At 39.5% G+C, this 18,735-nt stretch overlaps 1 protein-coding gene across 1 annotated transcript; it reads right to left on the reverse strand.

The window, feature by feature from the left end:
• Positions 1-6: 6 nt before the first annotated feature.
• On the reverse strand, positions 7-10,399 carry KCNK18 (potassium two pore domain channel subfamily K member 18). Its single transcript, XM_058189107.1, has 3 exons — positions 10,180-10,399; positions 9,094-9,237; positions 7-866 (listed from the first exon to the last, which is right to left on the reverse strand). Exons 1-3 carry the CDS (start codon positions 10,397-10,399, stop codon positions 7-9), a joined length of 1,224 nt encoding a protein of 407 aa, XP_058045090.1.
• Between the last annotated feature and the right edge of the window lie 8,336 nt (positions 10,400-18,735).

Raw genomic sequence — 18,735 nt, forward strand, 5'->3', positions numbered from 1 at the left:
TGGCTCTCATTCAAGAAGTGATATTGCATGCCTTCTTTGGGCTACATGGATGTTCTTCATTGTTTTGTCTGAGACGTTTTTTCGACCAATGCAGAAAAGCAGCTTCTTGTACAGACCAAGGATCCTGTCTTGTCCCAGCTTGAAAGCAATTATGACAATTTCCATGCCGACTATAATATAAACTGAGAGAAATAAGAAAAAGTTGGGATGTTGCAGTTTGATGTCACCAAAGCCAATGGTTGTTAAGGTGATAAAGCAAAAATAGAAAGCTTCCTCAAAATTTAAAGCTCTTTCCCAGTGCGGAAGAATAGCGGCAGCACAGGAGATGTATGCAAAAACAATAAAAGTCATCAGTGAAAAAGGTACATCCAGGCTTTCTACTTCTTTCCCTATATTATTAATGCTGCTGATCACGTGGTTTACCATTGCCCCTTTGTCTAATTCAGGACATGAATTCCATCGTTCAAATCTGGTCAGCTTTGGAGGTGCAAGAAGAGCATTTTCCCTGATGATAAGCCTTTCAAAAATTTCAACATTTTGATTTTGCCCAGGCTTTTTTTTAAAGGAAGAATTATTTTTCAAAGCATCCTTAATATTTAAAGGCTCAAGAAGGACGATTTTGGCTGGCCCAAGCGAAGCTGAATCTCCTTTTGAATCGGTGCTTTTTTTACAGCAAGATCTAAAAGAAAGCCGGGCTAATACGTCTGATTGTAGTTTCCGAGCTCGACTGTAAGAGGTGGATAATATAGTTGCTAGGATGTCACCCATGTCGGTGAGGACCAGGAACATGAGAGGGATACCAAACAATGCATACACCATGCACAAGTATTTCCCAAGTCTCGTCACAGGATAAATGTGACCATAACCTGAAACCCAAAAAAAGAGAAAACTGTTTAAATATTATTTGTTTTTCTATTTGTTTGAACAAAACTAATGAATATGCATATAATAGTTGCTTTGGGGAGTGGTTCAGTTTTCTTAATTAATGTTATATTGGAGCATTAATTGTATAACTTCGTTAGTTTTCTTTGTCCACTTATTGATATCTTTTCTGAAAATACATCTTCGTTTTAAATAAAATATGCATATATCTTTTTTTTTAATGAATCTATTGCCTGCATTTAAAACATGAAGGCAAATAATAAAATCCTCCTGCTTCCTTGTCTTACTATTAGAGATGTTAGACCATTTTGATATCTTTTGTTTTTTTCAAACAGAGCTGTGCAGGTCAGAGTTTTCATAGCAAAACATTGAGCTGTCATATACTGTCAAGGCCTGCAAAGCCCTCCAGTTTGTTCCTGTAACCCTAAATATTTTCATTGGATGATTTTGAGAAATATTGTTAAATATACACATTTGCAATATGGAATGTAGGTTTTAGCTACTTAAAAGCTTTCTGTTGTTAACCCTGGTTGATTTTGATGGTGCCTGTTTTTATACCAGTTATTTAGCTTTGTTACAATGTTTTTGCTTTAGAATATTGGAATATTTCTGTAGTTTACATGGAGTTTTATCTCTTTTCCTATTATTCTGCCTAGTCACTGGATCTCATTAGAGGCCCTCCTATTATGGTATATCACTTCCTGGGGATTTATTTAATATCAGTCGAGAAATAGTACTTATCTGCAGAAAACTCTTCCCTAGAGAAAAAGTATGTTAATATTTAGAGTTATGCAAAAAGAACCCATTTATTCACCATGACATTCCATATTTCAACATCTGTGCCTATCTCTGTCTGTGCCTTCACCCGTTTAGTTATATATTTATATGTTCTCTGAAAAAATATTAAGAAGCAGATTGTGATTACCCTGTGGGTCTTAACTTTATAGTTCAACCTTGCACAGAATGTGTTTCCTTATCCCAAATTGCTAGGAATCTGAATATAGAAGTTTCCCCACCCTCTGTCAAAATTGTCTTCCTCATCACAATTGCCACCCAAAACTCATAGAGAATCCTGTGTAGAGCTGTGTTACATAGAATGCAAAATCCAAGCAATGTGTGAAATTTAGCACTTAATATGGGAACCTTTATAATGGCACACACATACCTTTCACTTTCTCAATTTTGCAGGCAAGGTGATTTATATGTCCTGTTAAGCTCACATCTCTAAGCAGTGCTGAGCAAGGCTGATTTTCAGGCTAGAGAGAACAGCTAATTGCTTTAAGTGTCTTTTTGTCTTCTTTTTGTCCTTTAATCATAGTCATCAGAAGGACTTAACCCAGCTGGTGTTCTCCTAAAAATTTGAACTAAGCATCTATTCAAATACTAACAATTGGTGTCTAAGAGTATCAGCCATTGTGAGAAAGGATATTGTTCCTCTATTTTCAAAAGTGTTGGCTTCTCCTAGTTAACTCAGAACACATATAGTGATTTTGCATCCTATTATGATCATTGATTTTCTTTGACTGCTAGGCTAATCCAGAGCTACTTGTCCCCAAACAGCTTCAGGTTCATGGATCAATGGCAATTAGTTTTCATGGCAGTGTGGCTTCCTATGAAGGCTATCTGCTGAGCGAGGAGTAGGCTTCCTTGTACAGTTTTGGCCACTCTGAGAACAGACTGTTGGACTAGATGGGTCAGAAGTCTGATCCAGTATCTTCACTATGATCAGAACTGAGTGTCCAGACTGAAGTGCAAGGTCAAAGTTTTTTCAAGCATCTCTGAGACCCAGAGGCAGAATTTTGATTTGAACATAGGCTTCTTCCTACTGCATCCTGTGTCAGAGTAAGTCTTTTCGCATAATTTTTAATCACTTAGTGCTGTCAAACTCATGGCCCATGGGCTGGATGCATCACCTGTTGGCCATGCCCACACCAGGTTTAGTGAAGGGGAAAAAATAAAAATACGACAATGCCGTGACAATGCGAGTTTGACACCCCTGACTTAAGTCAAGGGATAAATAACAAGCAGTGCATAGGGGAACCTAAAAGAGTGATTTAAGGCTGAAAGTCATATTTAACTAATTTGGTTTATTGTATTGAACAAAGGTCTTGAAATATGTGATGATTTTCAAACAGATTTCTTCTATTAAATGAAATCCTAAAATTTAGTTGCCAGAAATATGCAACTAAACTAGACAGCCAGCTAGTTTGCCCAGATAAAAGGCAGCTTCTTCCCTTGTTCCAAATGCACTTAATATTTAATAGTCTGTACAGATTTAGTGGATGCGATGAAACAGATTTACCAAGCAGTCTCATAATTTAGGAAAGCAACATCAATATAAAAGCATTTCTATAGCTAAAGATAGCTTTATTGAAAAATTATTACTTAATTTCATGGTGTTTTTATTTGGCTTCTAAAGTTGAATATAATATATAATAATGACAATTTTAACAGTTGGATGTTGCAGACTAAAGATTATTTTCAGTGCGAGAACCGCATCCTGTTGTTCATATTTTTTGGAGGAGAATTGTAAGAAAAATCAATGCAAAGAAGAGATGTAATTTACCATTAACTCCAAATGCTTTATTCATGGATTTCTAGGTGATTATGTATCAACATTTAATGATTTTTTTCTGTATTGCTGTAAACAATAATCACAAAATATTGACATAATCTCAAGTTAGAGATCGCTGAAGTATGTAAACAGCAAAAGCATTAAAATTCAGTGACATATTGAATTCACAATGAAAAGCAAATGGGAAAAAATGTCAAAAGGCTGTTCATATTGCATGCAAATCTCTTTTAAAAAATACTGAATACCAATATGAAACTGTCAGCCACAAACTATTGGAGAAATCACTGTTATATTTTTATATAATCACTTATATATTTGTATAAGAATACATTCTTAAATCAATTTAACTTTATTAATTTACAACTAAAACCTAAAAAAACTTATCTCTATATAGGTGCAGAAGAAATTGTTTACAGAATGTTAGTGATAATATTCTAACAGTTTGTTATGAAAATATAATAAAATAGAATATATACAAGATAGAAAATATATAGAGAAAATATATAGAGAAAATAGAAGATCTCTCTATCAATCTATCATCTATCTAATCTTCTATGGTGCTCTTAATCATCCTAATAATCAAACACAAAGCCTTCTCATAACAGTAGCAACTGAACAAAATTTTACTGCTCAGTTTTGGAAAATTTAATGGAAAAGCCAATAAATAAAAAGCAAAATAACTTTAGTTTTGGATCAGCATGGTCAATCAGTAAGAAGTAAGGTTATGAACACTGCATAGATGGAGAAGTGAAGTTAAAACTGGCCTATTGATTCAATTGTAGAATTGGAACAGAAATGTTCTAGACTCTCTTCCCATCTGTTAAAGATAAATATTACTAACATGATGGGTTTTTTTCCTATTTGAGGCCAAAGTAATTCTATAGATACTTGGGAAATATGATTTTGGAGCTGCAATTCTGTACATCTAGAACAAGAATTTTCTATTTCTGTACTTGCAAGGTTTGTCTATTCCAAAGGACAATAGGAATGAGGCTAAAAAGCCACAGGAGAACAGATCATTAGCTGTTCTTTTCCTCCAGTGGAAGGAAGCATATCAGCCAAAGTAAGCTGAGTCAGCAATGCACCCTAAATTATTCTCCTTCAAACTGCTCTGAAAAGCTATCCAAGTTCTAGCCAAAGAAGCACATTTGGAGTTGAGCAGGACTCACAATTAGGTCCTGATGAATTTGGACTGAATGGTTTAAAATGTGAATGATCAGATAGGCATAGAATTAGGCACCAAACAACAGTTAGATTTAACACCTTAGTACAAAACTTTAAAATGGATGCAGAATGTTATCAGTTCCTATTGGAACTGACTGACTGCACTGATAACTTTGTGAATTTAGTTTGTAATCTCTTGAGTTTACTGTAGCCAAGAATTAGATGACCGGAAATAGCTACCTAAATATTTAAACATCTTTATTTGCTTAATGGGATTGCTACTGATATTTCCATGAATGCTGGCAATGTTGCTCGGTGAAGAGTAACATCTTTGCTTTTATTTGGGGAGTAACATTTTTGCTTAATTTATTTTTATAATCCTCATCTTTGACTCTGTTAGAAATATACTAACAAAATTATGTCTAGTTGCTTAATTGTCCATAGAGCATATGCTAGGAATGTTATGACATTAGCAGACTGAATGAAACTGAAATCTTCATCCGGTGCTTTGTATTTTGTTTTTGACATTTTAAGAACAAGGCACCCATTTTTCCCATTTGCCCTCCCAACTGGAAAGCTAACTTAATTCCTTTGAGTTTTCAGGGATGTAGTTGGTGATCTAAGCATATCTAAAACTTAGGGCATCTATTTTTACACTTAAATCCCAGCTGGAAATGAAAAGTGGCTCTAAAAAATTTGTTACACAGGGTCTACAAATGGGGAGCTTAGGCTGGTCTCAAGCAGGTTAGAATTGCTCGTTTCTTTATGTCGTTGGAGGGACCCAATGGCTCAGTGGTTAAGACACTGGGCTTGTCAGCTGGAAAGCCAACAGCTGTGGTTCAAGACCTGGTGAAATGTAAAATTTGTTACTACCGGTTCTGTGGGCGTGGCTTGGGGGGTAATGTGACTGGGTGGGCATGGCCAACTTTTTTTAAAAAAGCATTTTTTTTGCAACCTCTTCATCAGAAGAGGTTGTAAAAAATGCTTTTAAAAGGCTCCTCTGACGATCCCAGCTGAGTTGCCGGATTGACAGGCTTTTCTTTTAAAAGCAATTTTTTTTACCTTTAAAAGGAAAAAAAAGCCTCTGACGATCAGGCAACTCAGCTGGGATCATCAGAGGAGCCTTTTAAAAGCATTTTTTAACCTCTTCGGCCAAAGAGGTTGTAGAAAAAATGCTTTTAAAAGCCTCTGACGATCCCAGCTGAGCCGCACGATCCTCAGAGGCTTTTTTTTACTTTTGAAAGCATTTTTTTGGCCGAAGAAAAAAATGCTTTTAAAAGTAAAAAAAAAAAAACCTCGGCTCAGCTGGGCATGGGGGGAGAGGATTTTTGCTACTGGTTCTCCAAACTACCCACCGCCATCACTACTGGATCGGGCGATCCAGTCCAAACTGGGAGCATTTCACCGCTGGTTCAAGACCCTAGCATTGTGCAATGGGGTGAGCTCCCATTACTTGCCCCAGCTCTTGTGGCTTAGTAGTTCGAAAGCATGCAAGTACAAATAGGTAAACAGGTACCACTTCAGTGGGAAGGCAACAGTGTTCCATGTGCCTTCAGGATATAGTCATGCTGGCCAAATGAGCATGAAAAGGTCTTCAGACAACACTGGTTCCCTCGGCTAAGAAAAAGAGATGTCCAGTCATACCCTAGAGTTGGAAACAACTAGACAGGAAATGTTTACCTTTATATCTTGTTGACCTGCAGCTTTTAGTATCCCTAGCAACTTCGATAAGCATGGCTGAATGAAGTAATGATATATAGTTATAATTTGGCAACAACTAACTGGCTATGCATTCTAATTGAAGGATAGTACAACTTCAGGAGTCAATCCTATTAAATCTCACAGGACTTACTAGCAAAGTTTCACATTATAGATTTAGATCGCATTAACACTCACCACAAACTAGCATAAATTATTGTTTTTATTTTATTATTGCAATTAAAAATAAAGAAGGCAGAACAGAAGCCTTGATGTTGCCCAACAATTGTTAAACACTTGGATGGCAAAGTGAGTAGCAGTACAGGTGTCAAAGACATACCATATTTTTATTTAATCACAATAGTCGATTCCAATTTTACTGAGGAATTTGAAAGAAATATTTACAATTTTTATTCTCAAATTGTGTGATGAACTTTCTTTTTGGGGTGGTATAAATGGCCACTTTTAAGAATTGCCCAGTAGCAAATACGATAGCACTAAGACTGTTCACATCTTTGAAGGGGCACTTTGAGGGAAAGGTTCCTTCAAAGCAAATATCATTTCCGTTCTAACCAATAAAGCAGAGCAGCTGCAGATCTTCACTTGATTAAAGTGTCTTCTGCGTATGCTTGGAAGTCACTGTTGATGAGGCAAGCAACCAATTGAATCAGCTCTGCCTCAAAGTTTCATTGAGATGTTGTTGCCAGCCTTCATGAGGTGTCATAAAAAGATAGAACGATCTGTTTTCCCTAGGAAAACCATACTATGAACAAGTGAGGGTAATAAACATCTGGGAAATTATCAACTTTACAATGATGTTGGAAGTAAGAGATAACATATATGCTATGATTGTTGGTAAGGAAACTCATTCTTATATCCATATTAGTCTGTCTTAATTTTATCTGATGAGTTGTTTTTATACAAGTATATAATACGAAATATAGGTAGTCCTCAACTTACAACCTCAATGGAACCCAAAATTTCCATTGCTAAGCAAGACAGATGTTAAATGAGTTTTGTCCCATTTTGTGACCTTTCTTACCACAGTTATTAGATGAATTGCTGCAGTTGTTAAGTTAGTAACACAATGATTATGTGAATCTGCTTTCCACATTGACTTTGCTTTTCAGAAGGTCACAAAAAGTGTTCACATGATACTGGGACACTGAAACCATCATAAATACATGCCAGTTGCCAAGTGTCTGAATTTTGATCACATGACCATGGGGAATGCTGCAACAGTCATAAGTGTGAAAAATGGTCTAAGGTCACTTTTTTCAGTGCTGTTGTAACTTCAGTCACTAAACAAATGGTTGTAAGTCGAGGACTACCTGTGTAGACATACGTAACCAAAATTGGGGGGTGGGGGGGATTAATGCATTCTGAATCACAAAGAAGCAGGGCAGCGGGGTGGTAGAAGTGGCACAAATCTACAGTATCTTTTTATCTATTGTACCAGGAAACAGTCTTCTATGTTAGTTGCAGGGGTGAAATCCAGCAGGTTCTGACAGGTTCTGGAGAACCGGTAGTTGAAATTTTGAACAGTTTGGAGAACTGGTAGCGGAAATTTTGTGTAGTTTGGAGAACCAGCAAATACCACCTCTGGCTGGCCCCAGAGTAGGGTGGGAATGGACATTTTGCACTATCCTTCCCCCAGGAGTGGGGAGGGAATGGGGATTTTTCAGTAACCTTCCCCTGCCACGCCCACCAAGCCACACCCACGGAACCGTAGTAAAAAAAATTGGATTTCACCACTGGTTAGTTGTTACTAACTGTTGTAACCCAACAGTTAGTTATTATGACTGTTGTCAGGATCCTCAAGACATATAGTATTTGAAGGGAGGGTACAAATATGCAATGCAAAACAGAAAATCCTGTTTATGCCAACCAGTATAAGTGAGAGAGTTTATCATCTTGAATGACGGGTATTGAAAACTTAGGTCTTCAGAAGGATTACACTTACGTTTACTTGGAGAACCAAACCTTGTTTATTGAGGCTCCCAATCATAAATACAATTCTTTACATCTTTAAGGAAATGCAAATGGATGCATAATATGAATAAAAGGATAAGCACATATGTGCTTGATCTATCGGCAGATACATTGGCAATGGGTCTTCCGGATGGGTCTACCACATGAGTCTTGTTCTTTGATGCGTAGAGTGCACTATTTGGGCAATATATTTTCACATGATTTGGGATTCTGGCATCATCAGTAAAACTCCTGATAACTTTAGCCCATTTTTGAATGGGATATTAAATTGATGGAGCTTCATGTCCACTAATGGCATTTCTAGAAGGTCTTTGTTACTGCAGTAATTACAGTACACATTTACTCAAAAGTAAATCCCACTGTATTTAGCAGGAGTTACTTCCACATAACTGTGAAGTGAAAGTCAGTTGCAGAGGTTAAGTAACTGGTGTTATTTAAATAATCCGGGGCCTTGGATCACATCTGCTGACTTTAAAGGGCTCTGAATATCACTGACACTTTTTCTGCTTTACCTTTGGTTAGAATAGAATAGAATAGAATAGAATAGAATAGAATAGAATAGAATAGAATAGAATAGAATAGAATAGAATTTTTTATTGGCCAAGTGTGATTGGACACACAAGGAATTTGTCTTGGTGCAGATGCTCTCAGTGTATATAAAAGAAAAGATACGTTCATCAAGGTACAACATTTACAACAAAAGTATGTTTAGTATGTTAGTATGTTTAGTATGTTAGTCCAAGTATGTTTGTTGCAAAATACTTCATACAAATCATACTGACCTACTGTGGTGAAGACAGTGCAGCAGAAAAACAGAGAGCCAAGAAAGGACCAGTTCTGCGAGGGATCAGTAAACCATGAAAAGTCAATTTCGTTGATCAGATCACGTATCCTGTTTGTAAATATCTCATTGTTGGTCTCATTATCTGTTAATAAGTTAGCGAGATGCTGTGATTAGTAAATGGAAAATTAAAGACTACAGACTATTGCTGTGTTACATCCATAGAACTATGACATGTTGTGGCAATGAAACATGGGAAGCGGCTTATTTAAACACACATAAGTCTTCCATTGACAGAAAACATGATTTTGCAGCTTTCCTCTTTAGTTTTTGAATGTGGCTACATTCTATACTCAATGTTAAGAGAAATGCACAGTTCATTTGGTCATATATGCTCCAGAATTAGCCTCTGGTATTAACAAGAAAACTTTAATCTACTTTACAGATTAACTTCTTTCTCAGAGTAATAGCTGGTGACATTGAGAAAATGTTGAAGGAATGCTAAGGAAAAACATTCATTTAGCGCTACTAACAAAAAGCATACAAAAATCTTGTTGCTGAACATTTAAAAAGTAAATCAATCTTGAAAACATTATTGGCATGTTCATTTTCTTAGAGTACCTCTTCCAACAATGATTACACTTACGTTACATTCAATCTTTTCACAAATGTACATGCGGAAGTGGTTCCATTATCCGCAAGGACTAGCGGAGGTTTAAGGAATACTTTAGGATTAAAACATTTATGATCTACTTTTTGTAAATGCTAAGCACAATCTGTGTTTCCAAGTAAATTTCCAAGTCATGCTTTGTTTTATAGCTATTTTTCGCATTCCCGTTTCTATCCCTAGCAACGTTCCACAAGTCATGAAAAGCTCAGGAATGATATTGGGGAGGCAGGGCAAAGAATCAGAGAATAAATCTGCCTGCAGAACTAAGAAATCCTTTCAACTTAGGGCAAGAAAATTATAATGCTACAGAAACTCATATTCCCAAATGTATTTATATATTCAAAACAAGAAGAGAATGAGGACATATTTGGTGCAATTAACTTGGTTGCCTCCTCTGCTAACATTGCAAACTCTTACCTGACAAATCTTTTGAAAGATTCCAAAGTTTCAGCATGAAGCTCCTGTATGCTTCACCTTCCTGGCTCTCTCTGCAGCCTTCAACGTGAGAGAACATGAGAGCTCCCAGGAGACCATAGACCACCAATGAACAAATGAAGCAAGCATGGGGAAAGATAGCCCAGAATACCTGACAGCAAGTCCTTTCCTTTGGCTGCGAAGGAGACATTCTTGACTTCATCTTCGCAAAACTTTGCATCAAGACCAAACGGAAGGCTTCATGAGCAGACAGAAAACATCTCTGAAACTCAAGTAGAGCGTCTTCTTTGACCAACCAAAACCTGTACTTTACTTCTGTTTCATAGCTAAAGAGCTCCGCATTTCATAACTGGAGTTATTTTTACAACATCCAAAGAACCGGGATAAAGATTGCAACCAGCTGTGATTTAAAACAACTGTCAGATGCTAATACGTTGTGCAGAAGAAATATTGATTTTTCTCAAATGCATATGATGAGCGACTATACGCATCAAGGGTTATCACCATCTGATAGTTGAAGGAAGAGGCTATTTGTTTATAGAGCTATGTCGCTTGCAATGCCCTGCCCTTTGGCAACAGCCAAAGCAAAATTTCCAGTAAGAGAAGGCAAAGAGAAAAGAATAGATAATGAATCTATATAAGCAGGTAATGGATCTTAGTACAATTGGGGATATTCCCCAAGGAGTATAGATGCAACATCTAATTTTTTTCCCCAAGAAAGCTACTAGACTTAATACTTTGCTAACTACTCTATCTTCCTGTTCACCTCTGGTACCAGTTCACTTTTGAGGCATTTGCTTTGCATACAGCGTCTATATCCTGAACATACATGAGTTAGAATGTGTTCTTTGTATAAAATTACTCCAGAATATAGAGAAAAAAAACGTATCTTGTCTTTCCCCCAACTTTATATCAGTTTGGCAAGCAAGATAAATATACAAGAGCTGTCCTTTATTTTTGTAATTTATTTACTGATGTATTCCAGTCTAGTTGTAAAACACAATTCAATTTGGCCAGAATTCTTACTATATACTGGGGAACGTGCAGAAACATGGCTAGCACAATTTTATTCTTATATTTTGCAGATACGGTCCATCCCTTGGCTCATAAAATGGATGAAGTTCATTTCTATCCTTAAGCGAGGTAAACCCAGTATCAAATCTTAGAGCTCCTGACCAGTTGCTCTTTTGAGTATGGTATATAAATTACTGGAAAGACTACTCTACAATAGGATTAATCCAGTCCAGCCTACTCCAAGAATTAGTATTAGCACCACTCTTGTTCAATTTATATACAGTTGATTTAATGTGAAACTCATTCCAGAAAATTTGGGTATACAGATGATTGGGCATTAGCCACACAGAGCAAGTCCATGGACTGTACTGAAGAAACATTGACAGCTGACCTAGCTATCTCAGAACAGTATTTTTGCAAATGGAGACTTCAGTCAAAATGAAGTAAGACTGTAGTAACATGCTTCCATCCGAACATCCAGATGGCTCACCATGAACTAAGGGTACAGTGTGAGAATACTCTTCTTACTCATAATAAATACCCATAATGCCTAGGGGTTACTCTTAACAGATCATTGTCCTTCAGAGAACACCTGAACCCTGCAGCCAAACTGTGAGCAAGAAATAGCATCCTGAAAAAGCTGTGTGATTCTACCTAGGGTTCCTCAGCTTCTATCTTGCAATCTTCAGCTCTTGGACTCATCTTTTCATCAGCAGAACAGTTTTGCCCGATCGATCGACACCTAGCTGAATCACACTATGTGCAATGTATCAGACACAATAAGATCTAATCCCACTTTTTGAACCACGTTCCTCCATCTCATCTAGGAAAGAAAAATGGTCTACTATGAGAGTATAAGAGTATTCACCTGCAATCAATGCAGATATCACTGATACTATGAACAGAAGGTTTTGCTACAGACATTTGCCTATTAGAACTTGCCAGAAACCTATTGAATAATAACTTCAATCTGCTTCAGGCCTGAACACAAGAATGGTCCTTTTCTGTTCCTCCAGAGTGTACAAAATTCCTGCTTTACAACTGAACCAAAAGGATTCAATTTTACCCCATAATCCTCAATAGGGTTAGGACCAGGGGTAAAATGCTCCCGGTTTGGACCAGCTCGCCCGATCTGGTAGTGATGGCGGCGGGTGGTTTGGAGAACCGGTAGCAAAAATCCCTGGCCCTGTCCCCTGCCCCTGCTGAGCCACACCATCATCAGAAGTTTGTTTTTTCTACTTTTAAAAGCAGTTTTTCTTCAGCCGAAAACATATCTTTATAAGTTTTTTTAAAAAGCCTTTGATGATCCCGCGGCTCAGCTGGGATTGTCAGAACCTTTAAATTCTTTTTTTTAACAAGCTCTTCAGCTGAAGAGGTTGTAAAAAAAAAAAAGTTTAAAAGGCTCCTCTGGCGATCCCAGCTGAGTTCCTCATTACCAGAACCTTAAAAAACATTTTTTTCTACAAGCTCTTCAGCCGAAGAGTTTGTTAAAACAATCCTTTTAAGAGGTTCTGGGCTGCAGTGAGGGAACTTCAGCTGGGATCATCAGAGGAGCCTTTTAAAATCTTTTTTTCCTCTGGTGATCCCAGATGAGTTGCCTCATCATCACAGGCTTTCAAAATCATTTTTAACAGCCTCTTACAACAGCCCTCACCCATGCCCACCCAATGCCCCATCCCCACTTGCCTTATTGCTGCTCTTTTCGGGCTTGCAAAGCCATGCTTTACATCAGTTGCATCAGCTAGCAACTGAATCTGCCTGCCTGTAATCTGTTTCCTCAGTGAGCAACTCAATCTGCCTGCTTTGCTGGCTGAGGAACTCTGGGAGTTGAAGTCCACAAACCTTAAAGTTACTAAGGTTGGAGACCCCTGATCTAAAAATATAAATTAAATAAAATAATAAAATAAAATATTTGTGCAGCTGAGATTTGGTGTGTTTCTGTAGTGTTTCACTCTAACTACGCACAAAATCTCACAAAGATGTATGTGGCCTTTTGTGTGTGTATGTGTGTGTGTGTCAGTTGTGTTGTGTTGTGTGCGTGTAAAGTGTGAAAGTTGGTTTTTGGTACCTCTTATTGTTTCATATACTTTGTTTATTATTTTTATTATTTATTGTTATTGGCTACGCCCACCCAGTCATCTGACCACCAAGCCATGCCCACCAATTAAGCCACGCCCACAGAACCGGTAGGGAAAATTTTTAGATTTCACCCCTGGTTAGGACTCAACATGGCAGGTCTCCTCCATAAATGTGGACAGCTCTCCTCTTTGGAATGAAGCCGTGGTGCTCCAAAGCAGACAGTGCAACATATTGTGGAACAGTGTCCTCTGAGTGTATGTCAGGGAAACCCCAGAGACTTTCTGTATACAACCCCATCAACTATTACTATAAAGTCTATCTCTGAATTTGTAAATAGAGTATTTGCAACTTGAGAATGTAGCTGCAATGTGCTTTTGAACATTTTTTTTGCCATACGCTAAATAAATAAGTTTAGCTTACAAAATTTTCTAATTATGAGCAAAAATCATAAAAGCAACATCATGAAACAATCATAAACAACCTGGATTGATAGTTAAAACCAAAACACTAAAATATTACCTTAAAAGATTAAATCATGGGAACTGGACCAAAGTTTATTAAAACTGAGATGTTTTGTTACTCATTCAACTAATTTCTTCAGTTAAAATGAAAATTTTGGTAGGCAGAGAGTCAGATAGTTGTTGGAAAGAACCAACTTTTGCCATATAGACTGCTGCAGGACTCTCTGCCCATCCAGATTTTCATTTTGACTAAAGAAGTTACTTGGATGAATAACAAAACGTATGTCATGTCCCCCTCCCCCTCCGACGACCGGGTCTAGGAATCCACATCAAGCGTGGCAACGAAGCCTCTGCAGCTTTGCCAAATTCCTCCGAGGTTTCTCAGAGCAGGCAGGAGTCCAAGTTGTGACTTCAGCAAACTAGATGAGACTTTGCTTGACTCAAAGTTGGAATGCCAAAAGCAGGTCCTTTATATAGGCTGTGGGGTGTGGCTCCATGACTCAGCATTTATCCAGGCCTGCCCCTCCCTTCCTTCCGTTGGCGTCGCCTCTCAGATCTCTGGAAGCAAGGATCCTCCCACTTTGGATTGTCTTCTGCTGTTTGAGAAAGGGAGGGGTCAGAAGGAGTAGGCCCGAGTAATTCCAATCCGTGGCTGACTTCCTCTGATGGCTGAGCCAAAGGAACACACGCCATATGAGTGAGGTTTGTTTGTTCATTCCTGACATACTGTCCAGGCATGGGGCCAGGGCCGGGGGCTGGAGACATGACAGGCCGTTCATCTTCATTATCAGACTCGGAGTCTGATAGCAGGCCCGGGTGTAGACGGGAGGGGCCCGGCTGAGGAGAAGAAGGAGGACGAGGCACAACAACGTCTCAATTTTAATAAACTTTGGTCCAGTTCCCATGAGTCAATATTTTAAGATATTTTTGGCCTGAATGATTGAAACTTCATTTACAAAAGTACTACCATACCATGTTATCAGAGAACCAGAATTAAATTAATTTCAAGAACCACTAGAAAATAATCACAATCAACTATATTTCATAGGACAAAGTATTCCATAACTTGAGTGCAATTACTGACAATCCTCAATGGTTTATCCTATTATATTCAAATATTCTTAAATGACAGCTGCACATATCTTTATTCAGCATTCCAAGATCAAAAAATTAGTCATGACAAGACTATAGGTCAGTGATGGCTAACCTTTTCTGGACCAAGTGCCCAAAGGATGCATGTGCACCCGGACCCCCAAAATGCAATGAGTGTGTGACCCCCACGCATTTGCCCCACCCTCCTATGCAAGCATGTGCACCATCCACGCACCCCCTCGTGCATGTGCACACCCACACATGCCACACACACCCCGTGCATGCGTGGCAGAGACCCGAAGACCAGCTGGCCAACAGGAGGTGCAGGCCCATGCGCAGCAGAGCTGAACTGGGGTGACAGCTCGCATGCCCACTGAGAGGCCTTTGCGTGCCAGTTCTGGCACGTGTGCCAGAGATTCGCCATCATGGCTATAGGTTTTTGAGATTGTGAAGCAATCCCTTATTGGCAACGGCATGGCCATGTCCAAACCTTCAGTCATTTGGAGGACTTGGTGGTCTCTGAACTTGTTTGTTGGCTCAGAGATGTTGTTAAATGTCTCTATTGTCACCCACCACATTAATAAAGTCTAGATTTATTTCAAAAGTTTTTTTGTTTTATTGTATAAAGATGTGCTATTCTGAAAACGTTCTTTTAAGTCAGAAGAACAATGTTTTGTAGACAAATGTAATTCAATTAATTCTACAGATAAGTGCAGAATTATAATGCATGCAGTTTCTTGGATCACCAAAGTTAGGAAGCTCTTTCTCTGAATGCTGAAAGGCTTTTAGATAATCAATAACAACTCTCCTTGCATTATTTTATCAATGAGCCGCTTGGATGCTTATTATATTTGGCAACTGTACTTCGAGCATTAAGTGCTTATGTTTCTATATTCATTGTTTATACATATGCATTAGGGTTCCCCCCCCCCAAACGAATTTATGAAACAAGGAGCAACCATTCCAGCATGGCACAGAATGGTCTTTAGAAAGGAAAACAAGGAAAGCCTAGTTAGGGGATTAAATGTGGTGGTTGTGGCAAGGAGAATATCTGCACCATTAACCAACCAACGTTCCTGTTGTAATCATTCCTGATCCTTGGCTGTAACCTGACTTTAAAAAAAAATTCCATTGGAACAAAATAAAACATCAAAACAGAAAGTACAAAAACACAGAATAAGAATAATTGCATCTTGTTCTGACTTGCAGTAGTATATTTACATGCATCTTTCAGTCCTTGAATTGGTGCAGAATTCAGAAAATAGGCTGTTAAATGGTAAGGCACTAGGAGATATCATGGCTTCTGAGGAAGACCTGTAGTAGTTGCTAATTGCTTTCTATTACTTTCAAACAATATGGTGTTGATGTTCATCCCATAAAGCTAAGATATTGGCTGTCTAAGGGAACTGATTTCCCATTTTTCCCCTGCTTAGGCATTACATTCTGGAGGAGAGAACCTTTTAAAAAATGAATTATTTTTAGAAGCTTGATTGTCAAGCATGTGAAAGGCCTATCTATGGAAAGCATAACAACTGCATTTGACCTCCATGCTTTCTGCTTTGAAAGTATCTGCAGAGATGCAGCTTTTTAGTTAAGATATTTTTATTACTGTATTTTAATTTATTATTATCTTGAATTTTTGGATATTATTTTAACAGCTGATTCAGCTTTGATGATCAAGCTGCACAAAAGATAACACAGAAATGAATAAATAAAATGTTAAAACAACTAGGCCAGGTGGCAGCAACCCACGGCTCCAGAGCCACATGTGGCTCTTTGATCCCTCTCCTGCGGCTTCCTGCTGACCCAGTCTCCACCCCAAGAAAGTGAGAGCCTCTCCACAGAACCGCTAGGCTGAAGCTCCCCTAGCGTTTTCTCCACACTGTCCGTGGCTGGCTGCTTCGCATCCTTCGCAGGCAGCTCAGCACCAGCCATGGTCCCCTTCGTGTTGGCTCAGGAAGGAGGGGAACATGGAAGATCATCCGCTGCCGCCCAATGCAGGGAGGAAAGAGCTCCAGCTGGCTACTCACCTAAGTGTGCAGTGGCGGCAGCAGGAGGAGGAGTCACAGTCACCACCACCGCCATGATCCCGGGCCAGGAGGGTATCCCACTTGAGTGCACACACACACGCATGAAAGAGAATGAGAGAGAGAAAAGGGAAGAGAAAGAGAGAAAAAGTGAGAGAAATGAGAAAATGATGGAGAAAGAAAATGAGAGAGAGAAGGAGGAGAGAAAGGAAAAAAGAGAAAGAAAGAAAGAAAGAAAGAAAGAAAGAAAGAAAGAAAGAAAGAAAGAAAGGGAGAGGAAAAAGAGAAAAACAGAAATGAGACGGAGGGAGGGGGAGAGAAAGAGACATTTCCCACAGAAAAAACTGGGAGCCACAAAACCTGGGTAGGACTGACTGGGGGGTGTCATGTGACTGAGTGGGAGTGATGTTTGTTAAGTTCGGGAAGTAACGAGGCTGGAGACCAGGGTAGTGACAACAGCTCTTTAATATATGGTGAACCCAGCAACCTGGCTGGGGAAAAACAACCCTATATATACTGTTTAACCGGCGGCTTCAACCAATCAGCAACGTGCTTGTTTCCCGCCTAAAATATTTAAAGATACATAACACTCCTCCCCTCCCAGAAAACACTTTACCATTATTTACATATTATTTACATGTTATTTTTCGACGTAGTCACGCAAATAACCTGGGCGTCTCCTAATTCTTTCAGACCTGCGCGGTTCAGTCCTGGGTTGTGTTTTGAGCTGGTCGGAGGGGCTGTTTGCTCCTCCCAGCTCTTTCTCTAGGCCATCGGGCCCTGGATTACTTTCAGACTCTTTTTCTTGGCCATCCGGCCTTGGATTACTTTTGTAATTTTCCCTGCTGTTTCCATCGGGCACCTGATGTCGTCGCTGGACCTCCGGGACCTCAGCTAAGTCTTGCGCCTCCCCCGGGTTATGGTCAGCTGTGGGTTCAAATAAGGAGTGGTCATTATCTGTCTCATTTAGCTCGGGTTGTTCAGCTATTCGTTTCCTTATCTGATCTATGTGGCGCCTCCATACTCGGTTGTCTTGTAATTCGACTAAGTATGACTTTGGACCGGTTGCTTTTATGATTTGCCCTGCGAGCCAACTTGGGCCGTCCCCATAGTTGCGGGCCCACACTCGGTCGCCTATACCCATTTCTCTCGTTTTTTCTAGTTCCCCCTTGTAACCCTCTGGTGTGTAATGGGGATTCAAACGGTCAAGTGGGCACCGGAGCTTCTGTCCCATCAATAGTTCGGCTGGGCTTCTGCCTGTAGCAGTGCTTGGGGTTCTGTGCTGAACGGCCAGAAAGAAATCTATCTTTGTTTGCCAGTCACCTGGCTTGAGCCTGGACAATGCCTCCTTAGCGCTCCGGACGGAACGCTCTGCAAGGCCATTCGACGCAGGGTGGAAAGGCGCGAGAGGGCATGTCGGATGCCCTCCTCTGCCAAGTATTCCTCAAACTGGGCTGCCGTGGTGCGGGCCGTTGTCGGACACCAGAGTGTCAGGCAACCCGTGGGTTGCGAATAGGTGGCGCAGGGCTGCGATTACTGCCTCGGCCGTAGTGGATTTCATGAGTATGATCTCTAACCATTTAGAGAATGCGTCGACAACCACTAGGAAGGTTTGGCCGTGGAAAGGGCCAGCAAAATCAATGTGGATTCTTGACCAGGGCCCTTGGGGTTTGTCCCATTCCCTGACTGGGGCCGTTGGGGGTAGAGGTCTGGACTCTTGGCAAGCCTGGCATTTCCCTACCCTCTCAGCAATCTCTGAGTCCATGAGTGGCCACCACACATAGCTTCTTGCTAGCCCCTTCATCCTTATGATCCCTGGGTGACCCTCGTGGAGGAGGTCCAATACCTTTCTTCTTAATTTATCC

Source organism: Ahaetulla prasina, chromosome 6, assembly GCF_028640845.1.
Source record: "Ahaetulla prasina isolate Xishuangbanna chromosome 6, ASM2864084v1, whole genome shotgun sequence".
Lineage (NCBI taxonomy): Eukaryota > Metazoa > Chordata > Lepidosauria > Squamata > Colubridae > Ahaetulla > Ahaetulla prasina.

Bases quoted from the DNA above. Each gene is read 5' to 3' on its own strand.
- KCNK18 (XM_058189107.1), bottom strand. From the start codon at position 10,399: ATGAAGTCAAGAATGTCTCCTTCGCAGCCAAAGGAAAGGACTTGCTGT. The intron at 9,238-10,179 runs GTAAGAGTTTGC...ACTTATTAACAG, and splicing joins TCTTTCAAAAGATTTGTCAG to ATAATGAGACCAACAATGAG. The intron at 867-9,093 runs GTCAGTATGATT...TTTGGGTTTCAG, and splicing joins CACTGTCTTCACCACAGTAG to GTTATGGTCACATTTATCCT.